At 31.3% G+C, this 20264-nt stretch overlaps 2 protein-coding genes and 1 long non-coding RNA gene across 3 annotated transcripts; 2 read left to right on the forward strand and 1 right to left on the reverse strand.

The window, feature by feature from the left end:
- Positions 1-862: 862 nt before the first annotated feature.
- On the forward strand, positions 863-8257 carry LOC133796675 (NAD-dependent malic enzyme 59 kDa isoform, mitochondrial). Its single transcript, XM_062234293.1, has 19 exons — positions 863-1401; positions 1806-1902; positions 3048-3166; positions 3253-3420; positions 3845-3973; positions 4242-4302; positions 4497-4600; positions 4687-4770; positions 4883-4989; positions 5114-5216; positions 5498-5605; positions 5755-5820; positions 6058-6130; positions 6236-6322; positions 6428-6482; positions 6571-6642; positions 7289-7351; positions 7507-7621; positions 7881-8257. The coding sequence occupies exons 1-19, from the start codon at positions 1273-1275 to the stop codon at positions 7950-7952; spliced, it is 1812 nt and encodes a 603-aa protein (XP_062090277.1). The 5' UTR covers positions 863-1272; the 3' UTR covers positions 7953-8257.
- A 1413-nt stretch (positions 8258-9670) lies between these two features.
- Positions 9671-11043, reverse strand: LOC133793652 (uncharacterized). Its single transcript, XR_009874909.1, has 3 exons — positions 10912-11043; positions 10371-10407; positions 9671-9914 (listed from the first exon to the last, which is right to left on the reverse strand). It is a non-coding gene; the product is annotated as an uncharacterized LOC133793652 (long non-coding RNA).
- A 3981-nt stretch (positions 11044-15024) lies between these two features.
- LOC133796678 ((+)-neomenthol dehydrogenase-like) lies at positions 15025-16785 on the forward strand. The gene is made up of 5 exons (XM_062234296.1): positions 15025-15179; positions 15257-15509; positions 15755-15835; positions 15951-16127; positions 16221-16785. The coding sequence occupies exons 1-5, from the start codon at positions 15145-15147 to the stop codon at positions 16611-16613; spliced, it is 939 nt and encodes a 312-aa protein (XP_062090280.1). The 5' UTR covers positions 15025-15144; the 3' UTR covers positions 16614-16785.
- The last annotated feature ends 3479 nt before the right edge of the window (positions 16786-20264 follow it).

Here is a 20264-nt window from a genome sequence, read left to right on the forward strand (position 1 = left end):
ATTGAAAAAGAGACACGAGAGCATTAGAACTCAACCATTTCAATTAAGTATTAACAAATGTATATAATAATTTTGTACTTTGTGTTTATTTGAAATATATATTTGATACTTTATGTTTTTAATAATGCTTATTTGATAGTTTGTAATTTGAAATCGTACATATTTGATATCTTAGACTTAAATTTGAATAATAAAATTTTATCAATATAACTAAATTATTTTTAATTATATGTTATTAAGTAATTAAATTTGAATTTAAAACTCATTTAATTGAGTACTATTTTGTTATAGTGATAAAAATTTATTGATTAAAATGATCGGTAAAATATAACAAATGACGATCGTTAAAAACATAATGTACAGACTATGTATTTGAATAAAATAGATTGTGGGAAATGACTATCTACCTTATTAACAACTTTTGTAGTTTACAATTAATTGCGATTTTGACATTTTTAATAATTCATAGACCAACAAAAACTCCTCCACTAGGATTCTTAATTATATAATGAGCAAGTTGAAAATATTATTACAATCAGATGTTGACGGACACATTGGATCACTCTCCTGCTCCAACATATGACTATATTCTCATCTAATCAAATTTTTAGATTGAATGATTGAAATCGAGTAAATCCAAATATCATTCCTCGAACCATCTACTGACCAATAAAAACTCAGCCACGTGTCGATGATCACCATATCTCGGTGCTCCCATACCTACCAGATTCTTCTAAGTCTCCAATCCGCGACTTTTCCATTAAAAGCCCTCCAAGTGCCGACCTGCGGTTCGTGCAATTCATCTCCAATCAGAAAACAAACCCTTGGCTGCCCAATTGTCCGGGCAGCCACCTTCCTTCATCCATCACCATCACCGTCCGTCGTCATTATTTGACTGACCCAAAATCCCGGTCAACTGTACTTCGAGTCCCAGCTCTACCAGCAGCTTCAAGTACCCCCTCCATACTCATCTCCAGACAGGGCAGTGCAGTGCAGTGCATTCACATAACAATTTTTTTAAAATATATAATTAATTATTCTAAAATATTAAAATAAAAGCGAAAATACTGCCACTTCACTATAAATTGACCCCAAAACTATATTGATTAAAAGTCAATTGTGGTGGTTACTTGACATCTGATCTCTGAGAAATTCCATGGCTACCAGAGACTGAGAAAATGGATTAGTAGCTTCTGCTCTGAGTTTTCGGTTTGGTGTTTTTGAACTACTTATTTTCCAGATTTGATTTTGGGAGAGTGTCAGGGGGAGATAATGTGGAAGGTAACTCGATTCGCCGCGTCTAGTCTGCGCCGATCGAGGCAGTTATCGACTGCGATTCCTGGTCCCTGTATTGTTCATAAGCGTGGTGCTGATATTCTTCATGATCCCTGGTTCAACAAGGTTCTTCTTCTCTTCTTCTTCATCTTCGTTATTATGTTCATTCCTCTGTTTGTTTTCGTAATCTATAGCCTTTGTGTGCGTGTGTATATATGGTTGATTTGAGTTTTTGGTAAGATGAAAGGATCTCTTTTCCATTCATGAAATAGTCTTCATTTTGTGTTTCCTAAAGCAAGATATATCTAATTAATCAAGAAATGTTCTTTCTCCAATTAGATGAAAAAGTACAAAATGTACTGCACACAGATACAATTGCCTTTTCCTTCTTTATTTTCAGGAAAATTGTCTTTGAAGTAATAGATGTTTTATTAAGTAGAGAATGTTCGAATATAAGTATTTGATAAGGTCAAAGTTAGACATTTAACTAATGACATAGGATTTTTTTTTTTTTTCATTTCCAAGAACAGGATACTGGATTTCCTTATACTGAGAGAGATCGGCTAGGGCTTCGAGGGCTCCTCCCACCTCGTGTCATATCGTTTGAGCAACAATATGCTCGTTTCAGTAAGTTTTAAGTACCTGTTCTTCTGAAGTTGTATTGTCTGCATATTGTGTGATAAACATTCTACGTATCAATGCTTTTTTTTTAACAAGGAGACTACTTTTGGAACTATCCTTTACTTAAGTTGTTGCTCTTTAATTTGAACTCTTAGGTGTTTGTTCTAACTAATTGATGAATTTAGATATTTATTATAAAAAAAATAAACCCAAGTTATGGCATGCGAGAACTTGTTACCGTTATGTTTCCTAGTTTATTCCTGTAGGCTTCACTTGTTGAGTTGTGTTGTGTTAAGTTTTAGCAGTATGGCGATGTCATCAGTTTTGGCAGCACTTCACGACAATACCCTTTTAATAATATACTTGAAGGTTGAGCATCAACATATTTTAACAGAATGACGATGTCATCAGTTCTGGTAGTACTTCAAAAACAATACCATTTTAAATTATAATACCTCTTGTGGAACAATTTTTATAAAAAAAAACCAGGATTAGAACCCCTTCCTCCTCCACTTACTCACACACCCAACCACTTGAGCTATAGCCTCAAGTGGAATATGTTGTGAAACCTCTCTCTGGAAACCCTTTTTACAAAATGCACTAAAACATCCTTTTAGTTGTATACCTTTGCCATTTATCGAAGAGGTTGAATATAACCGTAGAGCTGGTGTCCTTTGCTTGGTATTTCCAGCACTTATATTTTTGCAAGAAATATTGGTTTACGGTTTACCCGTAAGAGGCAGCAAATGAGAACAGAATATTCTTTAGGACCAGGAGAGCAGTTTCCAATCATTTTTGTTTGCCTCCTAAAAATCAATTAGCAGATAGAAGGGATTGTACATTAAGGATTAAAATTGCTTAGAGAAGTATTAAGAGAAATCAAACGTGTCAGTGAGTCATTTTGCCTTTTTTTTTTTCATCTGATCTTATCATAGATCCAATTTTATGTAAATCGGTGGTTACTCTCATATGAATTGGTGTGCTCGTATCTCAGAATTTCATGACTGAATTAGAGGGCAAAACAGTTTCAAATTATAAATGCATGTTTTGCTTGTTCATGACTGTTAGCCTCTGATGAGACCTTGTCCAATAATCAAGTGGTAGATTTAGGACTTTCTATCTAATGCCCTTGCATGATTGTTAATTGTCAGTGGAGTCATATCGGTCGCTGGAGAAAAATACTCAGGGCCAAAAAAATAGTGTTGTTTCCTTGTCTAAATGGAGGATCTTAAACAGACTGCATGACAGAAATGAGACTTTATACTACCGAGTAAGTTACAAATTTCCCTTTTCAGATGTTAAAGATTTGACTCTTTTATTTTATTCAATGGTATTTGGTTGCTTTTATCTCTTCAGGTCCTTATTGATAACATCAAAGATTTTGCTCCGATTATATACACTCCTACAGTAGGATTAGTATGTCAAAATTACTCAGGGTTATTCAGACGACCACGTGGAATGTACTTCAGTGCGAAGGACAAAGGGGAGATGATGTCAATGATCTATAATTGGCCAGCTCATGAGGTATAGTCTATTTCTGATCATATGCTGGCATCCTTTTCTCTCTTCTAAAATAAGTCTCGAACATTTAAAAAACTTTCTGTTTTAGATGGTGAAGCCTAAAACATCCGTTATTGTATTAAATCCCGTATCCTAAGGTTCTCCATTTTAGCTTCTCAACCTTATTATTCTCAAGATAATAAGTGAATTGCTAAACTAACTTTTCCTTGCCATATTTATTCATTGATGTGATACATGTGCCATAGACCTAGTTGACACTTCGACAAATCCATGATAACTCGTATGTTTATCCCTGATATATTATATGGAAGTTCAATTTTGGCCTGTTTAATGTTACTATTTCCTGTTTTTGCTAAACTATATCACTATCTTTCTGAAATCTTTTATTCTTTAGTGTAAATGTTTATTTTCCTCATTATCTTTGCAGGTAGACATGATAGTCCTGACTGATGGTAGCCGTATCCTTGGCCTAGGTGACCTTGGGGTTCAGGGGATTGGAATACCTATTGGGAAACTTGATATGTATGTTGCTGCAGCCGGTTTCAACCCACAGAGAGTATGTGCTGTTGCTGTGTGTGCGTGTGCGTGTGCGTGTTTGAGCTGTGTCCTTTTCTGTAGTATATGTGGTTCTTTCTATAAGTATAGTACTTCAGGTTTGGCACAAAGATACACTTGACTGTTTGGTGAATGAGTTCACTCTTTTATGAAATGGAGCATAATTCTGATTAGTGTTCCTTTCACATAATTTCTTGGAAATCGTACTGATGCAGCTATTCCTTTTCCTTTTTTTCTTTTTAAACTTAAAATTTATTTTTCTGTAACAGGTACTCCCTGTTATGCTAGATGTTGGAACTAACAATCAGAAGTTACTTGACGATCGTCTTTGTAAGTAATCATTCCTTTTGTGTGATTCTTGAAAGGGGATGAGCGGAGTGTTAATGCTATACCCATTTTTAAATTTGTGGGCTTCTTGTATCGTGTTTTGTCATGACTTTTCGTAAATGTTGATATTTTCTGTACTAATACTGCCTTCTGAAAAGATTTATGAGGATATTTACTCATGTGATTTAATTTGATAGATTTAGGACTTCGACAACCTAGGTTGGAAGGAGAAGAGTATCTATCAATTGTTGATGAGTTCATGGAAGCTGTTTTCACACGTTGGCCGAAGGCCATTGTGCAGGTTTAATTCTCTGAGAAGAATGGCTTTCAGTTTTACTTTCTGTTTCTGTTTGCTTTGTTGCCCTAATTTTTGTTCAATTATTTCAGTTTGAGGACTTTCAAATGAAGTGGGCTTTTGAAACGCTGCAGCGCTATCGTAAAAAGTTTTGCATGTTCAACGATGACATACAAGTAATTACTTGGCGATCATTTTATATCTTCAATAAAACTAGGTAGAATTAAATAGACTGCTCTGGGACTATTAAGTGTCACTTAACATTTCTATATTCTCCACTTGTTGTAGGGAACTGCGGGAGTGGCACTCGCGGGACTATTGGGTACTGTAAGAGCCCAAGGTCGACCATTATCTGACTTTGCGAAACAGAAGATAGTTGTAGTGGGAGCTGGGAGGTATTGCAACTTGGCAACTTAGTCGCACTGAGCTTAAAAATAAATTTGCGGGTTATGTTTTGGTCTATTGCATGTGCGTCCGTTTTTCAGCTTTCTCTCACCTCCTGCTTGTTTCTTCTTTCAGCGCAGGGCTTGGTGTTCTTAACACGGCAATACAGGCTGCAGCAAGAATGACAGGGAACGATGAAACGACTGCAAACAAACTATTCTTTTTGCTCGACAAAGATGTATGTTTTTACCATTTCTGTCCACGGAAGTAGTCTTATTAAATGAAAATGAATTTTTAGTTTTCTCCTCACTTTAAGTACAGATCTATAAGCTAACGAACTTGTATATTTGTGCTAAATTGTTAAAGATTGATAATTTACACAACGAAGTAATATAGCTTAACATTGCAAGTTGCCCTTCTTCAAATGCTTATAATTAAGTCTGGACGTCCGTCACAGAATCTATTGAAAGTTTTCTTTGTCACTAATATTAGAGTACATCTCAATATTATTTCATGCAGGGTCTTGTAACAAAACAGAGGAATAATCTTGATCCGGCAGCTGCACCTTTTGCTAAAGACCCTGCAGAGATTGATGGGCTTAGGGAGGGAGCAAGTCTTGTTGAAGTGGTAAGTCTTGCAGAATTGCTTGAGGTTTCCTCTGATGAGATTGGTAGTTTTTTTTTTTGCCTTTCTTTATTGTTGCTTCTCGAATATGAATTCTCTGAGACTACATTTTTAAGTAATATTACAATAACTATGATCCCGATGCATTTCAGGTTAGAAAAATCAAGCCCCATGTGCTTCTTGGTTTGTCTGGAGTAGGTGGCATTTTCAATGAGGAGGTGCGTTCCTTTTCATCTGCGTTCAATCTACCCTCTAAATTTGCAGCCTTCTCTATTAATTGCTTAAGTTTGATATGTCTGATGCGTCTAAGTCAGTTTTTTTTTTGCCTTCCTCACAATAATGCTGATGTATAGTCAGAATAAATTGCGTCTACTATATGTTTTCAAAGGAAAATTATGCTCCGTATCCTCCTTGACAATCGCATGCATTTTCATAATGGTTTGCGCTTCAATCAGGTGCTCAAGGCAATGCGAGATTCAGATTCAACTAGACCTGCCATTTTTGCTATGTCAAACCCCACAAAGAATGGTTTGCTTTCTGCGATCCTTGTCAAACTTCAGAATTTCTTCACGGAAACTATAGTTTGGTCTTGTTGACCTTTTATATTTTGTTTATGCATGTGTTACAAATCAGCTGAGTGTACTGCTGCTGATGCTTTCAAGCATGCTGGGGATAATATAGTTTTTGCAAGTGGTAGTCCTTTCGAAAATGTTGATCTTGGTAAATATTCTTCCTAGCAGCATCGATTTCAGTTTTAATACCAATCTTCTCTTCTCGTTGTCTTCACTGTATAATATATTTCGAAACTTGTATATCGGTTGGCAGGCAACGGAAAGAAAGGATATGTAAATCAAGCAAATAACATGTACCTGTTTCCTGGGTTAGTTTTCCTTCTATTTATTATTTAGAGCCACTTATGCTTATATCCTGATAATTATTAACTCAACTTTTGGTGGCCTTTTGTTCAGAATTGGTTTGGGAACACTTCTCTCAGGTGCTCATTTTATCTCAGATGGCATGTTACAGGCAGCTGCCGAATGGTACGTTTTACCTAGAAAAAAATAAACAAAATTTACGCCAACGATCGCTTAATTTGTTATCATCATTATAAGTATTACTTTGTTACAGTCAAAGGGAACAAAAATACACGTCATTACTAGTTTGCTGTTAATTTTCCTAAGCTTACTAGGATCTCAGTAGATAGAATGGTATCCCATGAATTTCTCTTATTATCTTATAATACTTGTTTTGTTATGTCCTGGACGTATAGTTGTTTCCCCTTTTTTTTTTCTAAAAAAATATAAGAAAACATTTGCAATGCCCTGAATATAAAACAGTCGTCATGAAGATTCATGAAATTTACATTTTATCAATAAAAAAATTATGTACTCGAGCTCCGAAAGAACAGGGATTAAGAATTTTGTGAATATATACACAAATATCCCTTACAGTTTTTAGTAAGTTCTTTATCTTTGGTAGGTATCTATGCTGATTTGGGATATGGTTAATTTATACTAAGCGATAAAATAGGTTACACTAGGCAGGTGTACAAAATTAAGCTAATGTTTGCCTACTGTTTTATTTTAATTCTTAAAATCTAGATTGCTTTATTCTTTTCCATAGAAGCACATGTGAATTGATGTTTTGTTTCTCCATGAAATTGCTGAGACGGTGTTCTCTGTGCAGCCTTGCCTCTTATATGACAGACGAAGATATCCAAAAGGGCATACTGTATCCATCTATTAAAAGGTAATGATCTGAGGCACATCCTGAGTGTGTTTCGTTCTCATTTTTGTTTCATTTGCTCGCTTCCTGTAATTTCTCTTTCAGAGAATGAGAGATGCTTTATATGTTACATTATCTTTGTGTTGTGAGATTACTTAAATATGTGTGCCCTGGTGCAGTATCCGGCATATCACGACAGAGGTCGGAGCTGCTGTTGTGCGAGCAGCTGTTGAAGAAGGACTGGCTGAAGGACACGGTGATGTGGGGTACAGAGAGCTCAAGCACATGTCAAAAGTAAGAGTTTCTTGTCTTCAATGACGGTACTTGATATTAGTGGGAATAATTTGACAAAAAATACACAAATCTAAACATTACAAAATTTATAAATCTCACTTGTTAGCTTTTTAACATAGAAGGAACACACGATATATAGTAGAAGAATTTGAAAAACAATCTGCACAAACTACATTAGGAAATTAGATAAAAAGATAAAACTCCTATTATCTTGAATCATATTAGTCATATTCTGTTCTCTTTTTTTTTTTGGCGGCAGGAGGAGACAGTAGAATATGTGACACGCAACATGTGGTTCCCTGTTTACAACCCCCTTGTTCATGAAAAATAAGTCAATTAAGCTGTACTTGTTTCTTTTTTATTTATTTATTTCAAGTCAGCTGTATTTGTATGTGACGTATAAGCTGTATTTGTATATTTTTCTCCGGGGCTATTTATAAGCAGCATTTTCTTGGTTTATTTTCTGAATTCATACTTTTGAAGCCCAGAAAAGTAGAAGAGAAGTAATAAGCCTTCTTACTTATTATCATGTTCTTCTATAGTCGAACGAACTGTTCATTGTTTATGTGGGACTAACTAGTACAATTTCTTTGTTCTTTTTTGAGACAATGTCATAAATATTTATCTTTTGCGAAAGTCATTTTCTGAACATAAGAGTTGCCTCTGTTAATATTTAAAATCTAATACAGAATTATTATTTATTTATTTAAGTAGCCATAGCATGTCTGGAAAATTTAACTTTTGTTACTTTAAACATAGTCTTACTTGAAGATGATCGACAGTGGACGCTATTGACAGTGTTTGCTAGCTTATTAAAATAGAGATTTCCACTATTATTTGGTAGGGGAGAAAAGGGAGAGGAAAGAAAATATAGGAATGATAAAAAGAAATAAGAAAAGAAAATGTATTATTTGTAGGAAAATCTACTTTTTAGAAAATGTATTTTGCTATTCTCTTTATTTTTCTATCATAATAAACAATTCACTTTATTTCTTTTTCTCTTCTATATTTTCTTTTCTCTCCCTTTTCCTCCCATTAAAGCAATATTTTTGTTTACTGGACTTTTAATATGTGATTTCATAAAGAAAAAAAATGATTATATGTAAAGAATTTTTTTTTAGAGGAATTTACATGAAATATGGGAAAATTTAATAAAATTTGATATATATGGTTTTTTTTGTGTGTGCATTTTTTATGGCTTTTTTTGTTGTTTTCCTGTTTTATGGGTTTTGTTTTTCCATATTTATCAAAATATTTGTTTTGTATCCCATATTTTTTTGTATAAGTTTGTTTATTCTATAAGGGCATTTTTGTGAGGGAATTTTTGTCTTTTTTATTATTATTTTGGTAAACATTTTTGTAAGAAAATTTTAATTCAGTAGTTTTTTATTATGCATTTATGTGAATTTTTGTGAGGGCTTTTCAGTCATTTTACGTATTATTATTATTATTTTTTTTTGAAATTTTTTTTTTGTAAGAAAATCAATTCACAGTATGCATGCAGGTACTTGAGTACATATACTCTCTATCACATTTTTATCTGCATCACGTTTTAATTAAACTTAAAGCCTAAAATGAAAATCAATTTGTGATTCCTTTTCCACGTTTCTTTCTTGTACGCCTTTTCCTCCTCTTCTTCTTCTTCTTCTTCTTCTTTTTCTTCTTCTTGCATCGTCAATATTGCAGCAAGCTCCAAGGCAGATGTCGATCTCCGTCGCTCAGGCATGGTCATGGTATCGTGATGCTCGCGATGCAAAAATCTGGGGAGGTTGGCGAAGGGCAAGGCTAGATCTGGGGCTGGAGCTTATCATATACTGTAATGACCTCCTTTATTAACATACATATATAGTGTAAAAACAAATTTTTAACCTAAATACGACAATACTGAAATTCTGAATTTACAAAAACTTTATTAAACAATACATAAATAATGTTTATAACCTCAAACCACACAATACTCACAACTAAATAAAAACTTTATCTTACATACAAATCTTAATACTTTTATAAATCATTTTCGTGGCGTTACTACACCTTAACGTAGAAATGAAAATGTATCCAACTGATAAATTGAAAAGCTTTATGTAAATTACAAAGTTCATGAAATACTTTTAAAGCTTTAAGTAAATGATAAAGTTCACAAAATACTTTTAATGAAATATAATAAAACCAAGTTTCTTGTTTATTTATAAAATAGCATAGCAGAACTCCACTCCCTTCAGGTCAGCCCCATATGTACAGTCATGTTGGCTCCACGTATACTCATCAACGATTTATATTTGGGGCCTCTTACCTACAATACAAAACATTAACTGATGAGCTAAGGCTCAGTAAGCAGAATAACTACCTCATATGCATTAAAATAAACGTGCAACATGCTATGTATTCTCTTTCTTTCTTTCACTTTCCTTTCTTTTGGGCCCTAGAGGATGCTGCTGCCGGCATTACATAGGGAATCACATTCCCACCTGAACATAAACATGGTAATAGGGAATTTCCCGCATAAACATTCATCATATAGGGACGTACATCTCCCTCCTTACATTTTTGGGACTTAGGTCTCCCAAGCAGCACCTCTACTTTAACGTTTTCAATAACTTGTCTGTGAACATTAAGCGTGCTTATGCATAATATAACATTCTTGAAAATAACTTATGCATAAGAACAATATGACAGATTAACATATAAAGCATATAAATGCACATAAGACACATAAAATACTTGTATTGTAGATGAGGATTCTACTTACCTTGCGTCTTGATAAAACAACCGAAATTGTTAGCTTCCTAGTAAAAACACAAACTATTAACTTACATAAAATCTACATGATGTAATTTTAGTTTATAATTGTTGTTATTCTATTTTTCTCTTCTTCTTATTTTATTGTTTATTTTATGTCCAGGCATATGGTCATACTATAATTGTCCATGGCAAGATCCCGGTCTAAAAGTCGTGGTCATGGTCATGGTCATACGGAAATGTCCAGGTCATATTATCAGTCCATAATAATAGGGAATAAGGTCATATAATAAAAGTCCAAATAGTCCAAAGTGTGACCATAGCCTATATAAGTTTAGTATTATAAAGATACATAAAAAAATAGTTTATATTTCAATTTTGGCATTTGTAAAATATGACGACATGGTAAAATAATCCATATATAAATTTTAGCATTTTAATGGCATAGTAAAGTAATCTATATAAATTTTGGCATTATAACGGCATAGTAAAATAATCTATACATATATAATAACTAAATAACTGAAAAGAAAGGCTCGGGAAGAGCTTACCTAAAAGGTTTTCGTAGGCTAGCGTTACGGACAGAACTTCGCCTAGATCTCCGAGGTTTAGAACTTTAGAAGGATGTTAAGAATATTTTTGGGTAGAGTAAGAGAAAGGAAATGAGGTTTTTGTGATTTCAAGATGAGTTTTGGAAGGGCTATTTATAGGAAAAACTTAGGATACTATTCTAATAAAATATTAAAAATAATAAGCATAGTGGAATAATAACATATTCAAAATATCAAGCATAGTAATTTGCTTAAGTCATCAATGTGTCACTATTGCATCAACATGTGGAACCCATGGGGTGGACCCTGCTGTGGGACCCATGTGGACCCTACTGTGGGACCCTTGCGGACCCCACTGTGGGACCCACTGTGAATAGTACCCGGTGAAATAGTAAAAAAAATGAAAATTTCCCAATCTTCTTATATTACTTAGTCTAGCATTTTTGACTCACCAACTTTTCTGAAAAAGTTTCTCTAACACCCATAAATTAATTATTCCCACCTGTTGGTTACTTCAACAACTTAGAATTGTTAAAATCCCATAATAGAAAACAACTACACCCCCAACGGTTATGAACACTATTCACCAACGGTCATAAACAGCTAGTTTTTGCCCTATAAATACTTGTTCCTTCAACCATTTATTTGCACAACTTCTTCATCTCTTAACCTTCTAGATAAAATTCATCATCAAATCATGAATTTCTCTTTATTTTTCATAACTTTAGTGATTGTTTGCTTGTATTTAGCATCATTCTATGGGTATTATACTAATGAAATGCCCATGAATGTTATAGTTGCATATTCATTAGTTATTCTTCCACTTTACTTAATAGCTCTAGCCTTCGGTTAGCATTGTAATGCACTTAAAAGTATGAATAAAAACATCTTCTCTTATCTTTTATAATTGTTATAATTTGTAAAAAAGAAATGGGAGTTACATATACCCAGAAAGAAGAACTTCACTGAGTACTGGAGACATCTTCAGCTACTGGTTTTGGTTGCTAGTAACATCAGCTAAGATTAGATTAAATCTATCTGTGGAAAAAATATATGTATATATTGAACTGAGTAAAAAGAAAGGAATTTTAATGGAGGTTTTGTGAAGAGGATGGGGGATGAATTAAACTACTGAAGAATGAGGAGAAGAAAAAATGGCTGAGAGGCTCAGAGCTTAGTAGGAAGATATAGTAACTGGTTACAACGAGGTTTGAAAAAAAAATCAAATCTAAAAAAAAAAACCAATTGCTATGGTACCTGGTTACTTAGTAAAGTGTAAAAACAAAATCAAATCTAAACAAAAGAATCTAAATTAATCGTTATCGTAACTGGTTACTCATAGGTCTAAAAAAAATCAGATATGAATAAAATGAATCAAGCATCATGGTACCTGGTTACTTAAACAGATTTGGAAAAAAATAAACTGATATGAAAAAAAATAAACTAAATTGATCTTGAAGGTAACTGGTTACAACTAGGTCTGAAAAAAAAAAACAGAGACAGTTGCAATGGTAAACGATTACTTAGCCAGTCTTGGAAAAAATATAAGATTCAAACAAAAAATCTAAACTAATCATAATCGTAACTGGTTACAGCGAGGTTTGAAAAAAAAATCAAATCTAAAAAAAATAACCAATTGCTATGGTACCTGGTTACTTAGTCAGGTGTGAAAACAAAATCAAATCTAAACAAAAAAATCTAAATTAATCGCTACTGTAATTGGTTACATCTAGGTCTAAAAAAAATCTGATATGAATAAAATGATTCAGGCGTCATGGTACCTGGTTACTTAAACAGATTTGGAAAAAAAAAAACCCAGAAAAATCAAAAGTTTTGTTTGCTTGTTTTTTTATTTCTTGTACTTGTATTCTAGATAAATTTTGTAAACCTATCGATACATTTTTTTGAGCAAACGTTCTAGTTCTATTTCTTTAAATAATCAATAAACACATAAATATTTATGTTATAACCTTATTTGATGAATGTTTGGCTGCTAAACCTATTGATCTAAACATCACAGAGAAGAACCTTTTGACAACTTTTGCCCTTTTCAACCAAAAAAACTAATGAGCTAACCTAAGCTTTCATATGTTAAAAGTACCCTAAAATATTCAACTACCTAGCTTCTTATACTACCCTAGTCTACACTAAATAATAGCAGTCAACTTTTCTTAAGTACATTTCTTAAATCAAATCAAATATGAAGTCAAGTACCTGGTTACTTAAAAAGATTTAGAAAAAAAAAACCCAGAAAAATCAAATATGAAGTCAAGTACCTGGTTACTTAAACAAGTTTAGAAAAAAAAAACCAGAAAAATCAAATATGAAGTTCAAAATCAGATGTGAAAAAGAAAAAAACTAGATTTGAAGAAAGAAAAAGAAGAATAAGAAAGACCAAATAAGAAGAAGAATAAGAAAGAAAGAAGACGAAGAAAAAGAAGAAAGAAAGAAAGAAAGAAGAAGAAGAAAAAGAAGAAGAAGAAAATCAGTTCTTCGTCGTCGTCGTCGAAGGCGGCAGTGGAGGTAGCAACGCCATAAGAAATCTGAGATGGCCATTGAATTGAGGAAGAGAAAGAAAGAAATGAGAAGAGAGAGAGAGAGATTGTGAGAAGAGAAGAGAAGAAAAAATAAGAAAATTAAGTTTATGGTAATTTATTTACCATATTTTAAACTTTTTTTCCAAAATTTACCATATTTTGTACAATTATTTTTTTTCCCATAAATTTAAAAACTATATATATTTTTTCCATATTTATGTAAATTTATCTTTTTTTTTTATGTAAATTGTATGGCCTTTTAAGTTATTTATTTATTTTTTTGTCAGAAGTTATTTATTTATTTTTATATTATTATGTTTTTACTTTAAAAAATGTATTACTGATTTTACTTGTTTTAGGATAATATTTTTTTTATACTCTGAAATTTAACAAAATATAAATTTGGACCTTCTGTTTCAATAATGATTATTGATAAATTTTTCCATATGACTAAATTATTCTTAGTTATAAGTAATTAAAACTAAGTTGAAAAAATTGCCACACACAAATATTTAATTTAAAAAAAAATTCCATGACATGTGTCTTAAAATAATTTTTTATAATTTAAAATCAATTTTCTAAAAAAAGTATTAGTTGGATTAATTATTTTAAGACACGTGTTATGATATTATTTTCTTAAAATTAATTTTAGTTATTTATAACTTGGGACAATTTGATAATATTAAAAAAATTATTGACCAAATTTAATTTCAAAATGTCATTTTATAATTTATTTTAAATTATAAAGTACTCGATGATTATTATTATTAAAAATGAAGAATCCAAACTTATATTTCATTATAAAAATGTAGTACCAAAAATTATTATTTTCTTTGAACATTATGTATCAAATAAATATATTTTTATATATTTAATAAATATTTGATTTTTTTTCTAAAAAAATCATTTAAAATTTGCCGTTTACTCTACTTTTAATCATTTTATTGACAAATGGTACCAAGACTCAAATTTTTCAATATTTTCGAAATGTTGTATTTTTATACCCAATCTTTTTTTTGGTAGTAAATATACTTAATGTCTTCAAAATGTTGCACTTTTATACCCAAACTTTTTTTGCGGTAAAGAACCGTCGAATACAAACACCCTTTTACGTTACTGCTCGGAATCAATCGTATAAATAAAACCAGTATTTATTTTTCTGATGCGAAAATGAGATGTGTTTTTCCCATGAAATCCATCGCACTATATAAAAGAAGTGAATCGATAATAACAGGAGAGGAAGTTAGATCCCTAGAAAAAGAAAAAAAATCTTCAGTCACGTTTTTTTTGTTAAATAAAATAATACTTTAATAAATAATTTTTTCCAAAAAAAATAAAGTGCATACCACACCAGCCAGGTGGCGGCGGCGCGCGCGTGTGTGGTGTTCTTGTATGATTCTTTCCTCTTCCACAAAAGTGGGTACCCCTTGGGGTACAACCCCAATGCTCAAGTCTAATATATATATATACTTATTTCCAAAACAATGCGGACTCTTCCTCTAGGGAAACAATAAACCACATTTTCTATTTTTTAACAATTCCCACGTATAACTATAAGTTCCAAGAATAACTTGTACCATTCCAACTAGCTCTATCGGTCAACAAGAGCAGGTTAGTAGACTAGTATTACTATATTTGGGCGAAATTTCTTATCCACATTTCCACATTCATTGATAGTCAATCTGGGAAACAACTAATGGATCAAGCTTCTACATTTCTGGCAACACAAAGGTATCCATTTATGTTTGTTTTCATTATAATTTATATATGAACACTATCTTCTTTCTTTTGAACGGTTTTGGGTTCAGGTATGCTGTTGTTACAGGTGCAAACAAGGGGATTGGATATGAAATATGCAGGCAATTAGCTTCAAAAGGGGTGAAGGTGGTGTTAACTGCCAGAGATGAGAAGAGAGGTGTTGAAGCTGTTGAGAAACTGCAGAAAGAGTCTGACCTCTCTCATCACCATGTCGTTTTCCATCAGCTTGATGTCGTTGATCCTGCTAGTATTGCTTCTCTCGCAGATTTCATCAAAATTCACTTTAGGAAGCTAGATATTCTAGTAAGGCATTATATATACATATTTGCTTTCATTTGTTGGGCGGGCCAAGTCATATTTCCATTGCTTATATATTAATTCATTCATTTGGCTTCATAGCTTAATAGTTATAATGATAATTAATTCTTCTAAGGATTAAAAAATCAAGTTACATACCCATTTTGTATACTTGATATATTTTAATTAGTGAAAACTATGTCCTCTATATATATATGATAAGAAAAGTGCCTTTATCCGTACTGGCACAGATAAATAATGCAGGGATTGGCGGAGTTATGTTAGATGCTGATGCTTTCGCCAGAGGATTTGAGCTTTCCAGTGGTAAATGGGTGAGTTTTTATTATTTATTAATTTTTCTGGATTACTAAGACAACCATAAATTTGCTCATAAAAATGAAAATAACAACGATAAAGTTGAATATAATAATAAAGTAAAAAATGCAGCCCGAAGGAAATTATTGGAATGAAATAATTTTGGGCCAAACCTACGAAAAGGCAGAAGAATGTGTGAAAACAAACTACTATGGTACAAAGGCAATGGTTGAAGCACTTGTTCCACTCCTTCAATTGTCATATTCACCTAGAGTCATTAACATTTCCTCCTTGTTTGGATTATTGAAGGTATTTAATTAATTATTATATCTCTTCCTTTTTCTCTGGATCTCTGATTATTATTTTGATTAATTATGAATTGATTTTATAAATTATTATTAGAATATACCCAATGAATGGGCCAAACAAGTGCTAAGCGATGAAGAAAATCTAACAGAAGAAGGGATCGACGAGGTTATAACCCAATTTCTTAAAGATTTCAAAGAAGGTCAAGGTATGTTAGAAGCAAAAGAATGGCCTGTGCAATTCTCAGCTTACAAATTATCGAAAGCTGCCATGAATGCATACACAAGAGTATCGGCCAAGAAGTATCCAAAGATTTGCATTAATAGTGTGCACCCTGGCTATGTGAAGACCGATATAACTTGTAACACTGGTGAAGTGAGTGTTACCAAAGGAGCTCTAGGTCCGTTGAGGTTGGCACTCCTACCAAATCAACACCCTACTTCTGGCCATTTCTTTTTCGAGGACCAACCCTTACCTTATACTTTCTAATCATAATTAAGAACAATATACATGAAAACACACCCCTGTCTGTACTCTCTCTCTCTCTCTGCCTATGTTCATTTCCAGATAAATCAATTTCATTATTGTCGTTTGTTTTAAGAATAAGAACTACACGCATTTCTATGTCATGAGCTTCTGTGTAATATTGTAACTTTTCAATCGACCACGTTGCAAAATTATTATGAGTATTGATATGTCAAAACATTTTACCTATGTTATATGACAAGTATTTTTAACATAGATTATTGCTTTTAGTAATTTCTGAAAAAAATTGATACAATTATATATGCTGCCCTGCTGTGACTATAGTTGAGTAACATTCTTTTTATATTTTTATATGTCTCAATATATTTTTTTGACAAAATATATATCTCAATATTTGAAATGCATAATCATAAACATTAGAGCATCTCTGCCAAATTAGTGTTGTAGAATTAAAATATAACTCTTCAAAATAGTTGCTCAAATTGTGTTAAATTTGACACATAATACAGCATTATGCATATTTTGTATTACTATAAATGATACATATTTTATTTACTTTTATGTTATTTTTATTAATTTAGTATTATTTTTATCTGTCATCATTAAATGGTACATTTTTTACATTATTATTTTATTATTATCTTCAACTATTAAGATTACTTTTTGTATATTTTCAATAAAATATCAAAAGAGAATTAATGAAATATTGCTTTACATCAGTTTTTATAGCTGTGTATTGTAACATAATACTAAAAATTATGTCAAATATACCATATATTAATTTTGTGTCAAATATATGTAGCATAATATTCCCATCATCATTGTAGATGGTCTTATATATATTATAATTAGAATTGGTATGTCACCAAATAAAATAAAAATGCATTTGACCTTTTCTCAAATATATTATCTTCATTTATAAGACTACACGTTTGAACAAATAAATTAATATATATATATATATATCTTCTATACGTATTTTTTGTGTGTGTGGAGTGGGGAAATGAGTAAAAAAAAGCTCATGTTACTGAAAGATTAGTACATATAATAAAAGTAGTGATATGTGTATTATATATAGTGACGTAGTATTGATTTTAAAAATAATAGATTTCAGTTTAGATAAATGTGATTGGTTGAAAAAAAAAAATTATGTTATTATGTGTAATATTTGGGTGCATATATTATTTTTAATCACTACCCAGAAGTACTTTTAGTATTTTTAATAATTTAAGAAGCCAAAATCGAGATTTAAATAGTATATTGCACGCACGTATAAATATTGAAACAAATACGAGTCCATCAAACTATGTGAATATTGATTTCGATATTCTAAATTATTCAGAATTTCTTAAAAATTTATGTGAGGTCTCTTATATCTACATTATACACTATTATATAAAAAAATAGAGTTGCAACTCTTTTATATACTAAAAATAAAAAAATAAAAAAATACTTGGGAGTTAGTGATTGATTATCCAATAATTTTTCATAATTATAAATTTGAATAAGGAAAAAGTTGTATAATTAATTACTCACTAATACTAAATATAGGAATTTCAATAATAATAATAATAATAATATATTTTGCAAATATTATCCACAACTCTTCTTACTAGGAATTGTGTGAAACTGTGAAAGTATTATCACTGAACTCATCTTTTCTAGATGGCCATTAATTAATTGCGACTTTTAAATTTATAGATCATCTAGGTGGAATTAATATAATAAATAAAATCAAGTTTGCTGATCATTCCTAATATTTTTTTTATATATAAAGATTGAGAGGGAGAACAAAATATTCGATCCTCTTATCTTAATATTTTATTTAATTAAATGTATGACGTCCATAATTGGTTTATGGGGTCGATCATATTCTATACTAAAATATATATTCTATGAATCAGAAATCACATTCACGCATATGCATATGATACTGCGAGATTCGGTAATATTAATTATAACATATGCTACCATGTGATCATTTAAAGATAGTATAATATAAATATAACTTTATAAATTTTGCGAGAGCAATCATATTCCTGAAAACTCTAGCTGTATTTTGTCCACACAGGAAAAGTTGCTATTAATTTGCTTGTTATGTTCCTGTATGTTGTCTATAAATTATATATATACTCCTTTAATAAATTAATAATTAGCTGTACTTTTTCTTTTTGTTGAAAAATGAAAGTATAAATATATATATTTACCATGTGATGATTTGTTTTGTTTGGTGAGAATGATGAAATGGGTTAACAATGGATTGTATATGAGGTGTGGATAGATAAAATGAGATAATAAATTTGATATCTACTTATAACTTATTTGTTTGGTAAGTTGGAAGGAAAGAAAATGGTATTTAAAAAAATTATTAGTATATTTATAATATTATCCATATTATTTTTATTATTTATTTTTAAGAGTAAAAAAAGAAATACATACTAAATTTATATTTTCCTTTATCAATTTCTCTTATTAAGAAAGAGTATGGCTAAGATTTTTGTCCAATATCATAAGGAGGTGGCGGACTACTATTGTTACAATCCAATATTAATTTTTATTATTTGAATTTAATAAATATTATAAGATACCCTTAATCAACTATAGGGTGTCACCTCATATATTATTAAACATTTTAAAATATTAAATAACAAACATTCATTAAGAAATGATAGTATTTTGTGGACCCAAGTGATTGACAATTCACACCCTTCTCTAACTTTCCTCCATACCAAACAAATAAAAGCTAAGGATTGATCAACTCAAACAAAGAGTTGAGATATTATAATTTAACATTACATTTGTATTAAGCGAGTCTTTGATCGCTCCCACGTGTGGTGATGAACTGGTCTCAATAATACGTGCGTGTTAAACAACTCAAGATGTTTCTGACCGTCCGATAAAAAAAAAAGATGTTTCTGACCGTACAGATGAGATCCCACAACATAAGCAAACTTGTTTGATTTGATACATATATTATCCATGAAGATATTATATGTGAATAGAATAATATATACTCCGAACGTGAAGATTTAAGTTTATGATCATAAATATATATTTTTTAAAACAAAGTTGGAAGAAAAAAGTTTGCTTATTAATTAATACAAACCTGAAATACACGTAGGACTCATGTTAATGCATCACATATATAAGAGTTATTTGCCGGGAAAGTACCACTTTTTTTTTTTCGAAACTACTTTCCGTCTATGTTTAAATACAGTTTGGTACAACCATCAATTCTTATAATTAAGTTCGTCTATAAATCTTAAGAAAAAAATACTCAATTAAAGACACACTACAAAAAAAAATGTAGTATTACCGGCGAAGGATTCTGTTGGTAATAATTGGTGTATTCGCCGGTAATGCTCTGTCGGTAATAATCGGTCGGTAATTAGCAGAATTACTTACCGATCGACACATCCGCCAGTATTATATTAATACTGGCGGATTAATAGAGGTGGGACTCCACCGGTATAAAATAACACAGTCAACCTCGTTTGACTCATTTAATACCAGCGGGTTCCGCCTCTATTAATCTGCCGGTAATAAAATACTAATATTAAAATATAATAATTGATTTTATTTTATTTCATAATAAATATACATATAATACTTATTTAAAAACAATAGTATTTAACATAAATTAAAATTAATAAC

Source organism: Humulus lupulus, chromosome 8 (genome assembly GCF_963169125.1).
Source record: "Humulus lupulus chromosome 8, drHumLupu1.1, whole genome shotgun sequence".
Taxonomy (NCBI): Eukaryota; Viridiplantae; Streptophyta; class Magnoliopsida; order Rosales; family Cannabaceae; genus Humulus; species Humulus lupulus.

Coding starts and splice junctions, on each gene's coding strand:
- LOC133796678 (XM_062234296.1), top strand. CDS start 15,145: ATGGATCAAGCTTCTACATTTCTGGCAACACAAAG. Junction 15,510..15,754: donor TTAGGAAGCTAGATATTCTA/GTAAGGCATTAT, acceptor GTACTGGCACAG/ATAAATAATGCAGGGATTGG. Junction 16,128..16,220: donor CCTTGTTTGGATTATTGAAG/GTATTTAATTAA, acceptor AATTATTATTAG/AATATACCCAATGAATGGGC.
- LOC133796675 (XM_062234293.1), top strand. CDS start 1,273: ATGTGGAAGGTAACTCGATTCGCCGCGTCTAGTCTGCGCCGATCGAGG. Junction 7,352..7,506: donor CTGTATCCATCTATTAAAAG/GTAATGATCTGA, acceptor GCCCTGGTGCAG/TATCCGGCATATCACGACAG. Junction 7,622..7,880: donor AGCTCAAGCACATGTCAAAA/GTAAGAGTTTCT, acceptor TTTTGGCGGCAG/GAGGAGACAGTAGAATATGT.